Raw genomic sequence first — 2,446 nt, 5'->3', positions numbered from 1 at the left:
GTCATTAGAAAATAAATAAATAATGACACGAACAATCATAATTCAAGTTGAAAAAGAATTTTATATTATCTTATGACGATCAATTCTTAAATGGAAAATAATGATAATGTTAACATTTCATGATACCTTAGGCTATTGTGAAGTCATTTTGGTACTTTCAGTTGGCTCAGTTTTGAGGTAAATATTTTTTTCATATTGTTAGTATAAATTTCAAATATTGTCATAAAGCCAGATTTGTATCTAACAAGACAGACATTTAAATAAAAAATAAAATAAAAAATCCAGTTAAAAAGGAAAAACCTACCTCAGGTTTTCTCCCCCTTCCCCACATTCATGCATCAAACCATCAGGAAGTTCAGACACAAACTTCTTCAAGTGAGCATGCTCGATGGCCTTCCAAAGCTGGTTGTCTTGGTATATATTGAAGGGGTCAAGGTTCATCCTCAGGGAACCAGAGAACAAAACAGGGTCCTAAATAACAAAGCAATGGTGAAAACCATTTTACTTCTTCCATTTATTGTCAGTGGTATATTCAGGAGCGTCATCGAGCATGAATCTTTTTATACTAAATTTTGAATATGAATATCTGAATTTTTTGTTTTTTCCCTCAAGCTAATTATGTGTGGCAATGGGAAATGAAATCTCAAAAATCTTGTTAAATGTAATAAATAGAGTCTAGAAGCATACCCTGTGGCAAATGCAGTTTTCATGAAAATCATTATACTGTTTAATTTTCAAACGATCGTGCAGAAACTGAATTATTTGATTATTCAGAATTCAGCAGTTTGTCATAACAGCATTAATTATCACTTCTTATGCTTAATTTCGATGGCCATGTGTAACACCTAAAACACACATTCAATATGCATGGCGAAGTTCAAAGCATGGTCTATACAAGTTAGTTAAAAGTAAAAATTGTTAATGTGTTTTACAGTACTGTATAAAAAATTATATGAACAAAACATGGTTCCTGGCTAACCTGTGGGAGGATGGTCAGTTTTGACCGGAGATCATGGAGTCCCATGTTGGCGATACTCTGACCATCTATGACAATGGATCCACCAGCGGGTTCGATCAGGCGAAACAAAGCGACGGTTAGGGATGACTTACCGGCACCTGTCCTACCTACAATACCAACCTATAGCCAAAGAAAATGGGAGAACAGAATTGTAATAAACGAAAACTTGATTAAAATGTTTTAGCCAACTTTCTCCGGAATTTCTATACATCAACAATAAGACCAATTTTTTATCAAATAAATGAAGGAAAAATTAATAAATGTCATTAAAAAGACTGACCAATATAGTATCATTAGAAAAGATTTACTGAAGTTATATTTCTTTTCTGACAAACATCAATATTTTTTTTACGTTTTATTTTGTGAACGTTGGCAAGTTGGAAAGTTGAGCTTACTGGATTTTTCATGAGAAAATAATATCCCAAATATGTAATCATAAAACGGATATTGTGTGCTGACATTAAATATCTTAACATCAATTGTGTAATTATTTTGTAACTGAATGCGAAATACGGTATGTTGGGGACTTTTACCATGTACTTAAAATACATCTGACCTCGATAAACAACTTTGAAAATAGATATCTATAGACTCCGATTTAAAACTGACCTTTTCTCCGCCCTGAATTTCACAGGTTACGCCCCTCAATACAAGGTCAAGGCCCTCTCGGTACCGTGTTTTGTAGTCATTGAAACTAACATGACCAACTTGGGGCCAGTCGTGTGGAGGTCGTCTGAAGGGCATTACCCAGGGTGCCTCTGTTTGTATTTCGGCGTACTCCTGGACACGCTCCACCGACACGATGTTTGTTTCCAGGTTACTGGCCTGCTGTACTAACAGGTTTAAGGCTGACGTGATCTGAAAAGAAAGGTTTGGTGTACAAATATGATAAAGGCATTTTCTATGAAAGTATTTTAGCCCCTTACTACAATTAAACCTGCTTAAACTGATCTCCTTGTGGGACAACCTATTTATTCAATTAACCTCTCTAATCTGACACCATATGGAAAACAACAAATCGTTCAGCTTAACCTGTCTAATCAAACACCCTGTAGGAAAGAACACATTTGTCAGACATTAAGTTAGAATATGCACAGGTGTTAGTTAAGAATAATAATAATATTTCTTTTCAACAAGAAACTGAAAAATACCCTATCAAAATATTCAGGGTTCAATCAAGAAAGATTTCACTATGTATATGATAAATGTCTTTTAAAAACTCTTTTTTCTATCACTAAAATCAAAATAACTTAAAAAGAGCCCACCATTGTTTTAAGTTATATTTTTCAAATCACCACCTATAAGAATTTGTTTGATTTTAATACGGATCTATATATCCTTTATGCTTTTTAACATTCTTGTCAACTTTTTGAAATTTCAATGGGGGAGATTCTGCATGCTCAAAATTCAAACATAAATAAAATGTGT

The 2,446-nt window shown here is 33.6% G+C and overlaps 1 protein-coding gene across 1 annotated transcript; it reads right to left on the bottom strand.

Annotated features, from left to right (window-relative positions):
* Positions 1-304: 304 nt before the first annotated feature.
* Positions 305-1,876, bottom strand: LOC110444306 (multidrug resistance-associated protein 1-like; the record flags this gene model as incomplete). The annotated part of the gene is made up of 3 exons (XM_021488695.1): positions 305-471; positions 980-1,138; positions 1,628-1,876. Coding segments are annotated over 3 exons (575 nt in total), but the record flags the coding sequence as incomplete, so codon positions are not given.
* Between the last annotated feature and the right edge of the window lie 570 nt (positions 1,877-2,446).

This window comes from Mizuhopecten yessoensis, unplaced genomic scaffold (assembly GCF_002113885.1).
Source record: "Mizuhopecten yessoensis strain PY_sf001 unplaced genomic scaffold, ASM211388v2 hete_36089570, whole genome shotgun sequence".
Lineage (NCBI taxonomy): Eukaryota > Metazoa > Mollusca > Bivalvia > Pectinida > Pectinidae > Mizuhopecten > Mizuhopecten yessoensis.
This window is presented reverse-complemented; position numbering and strand designations above follow the sequence as displayed.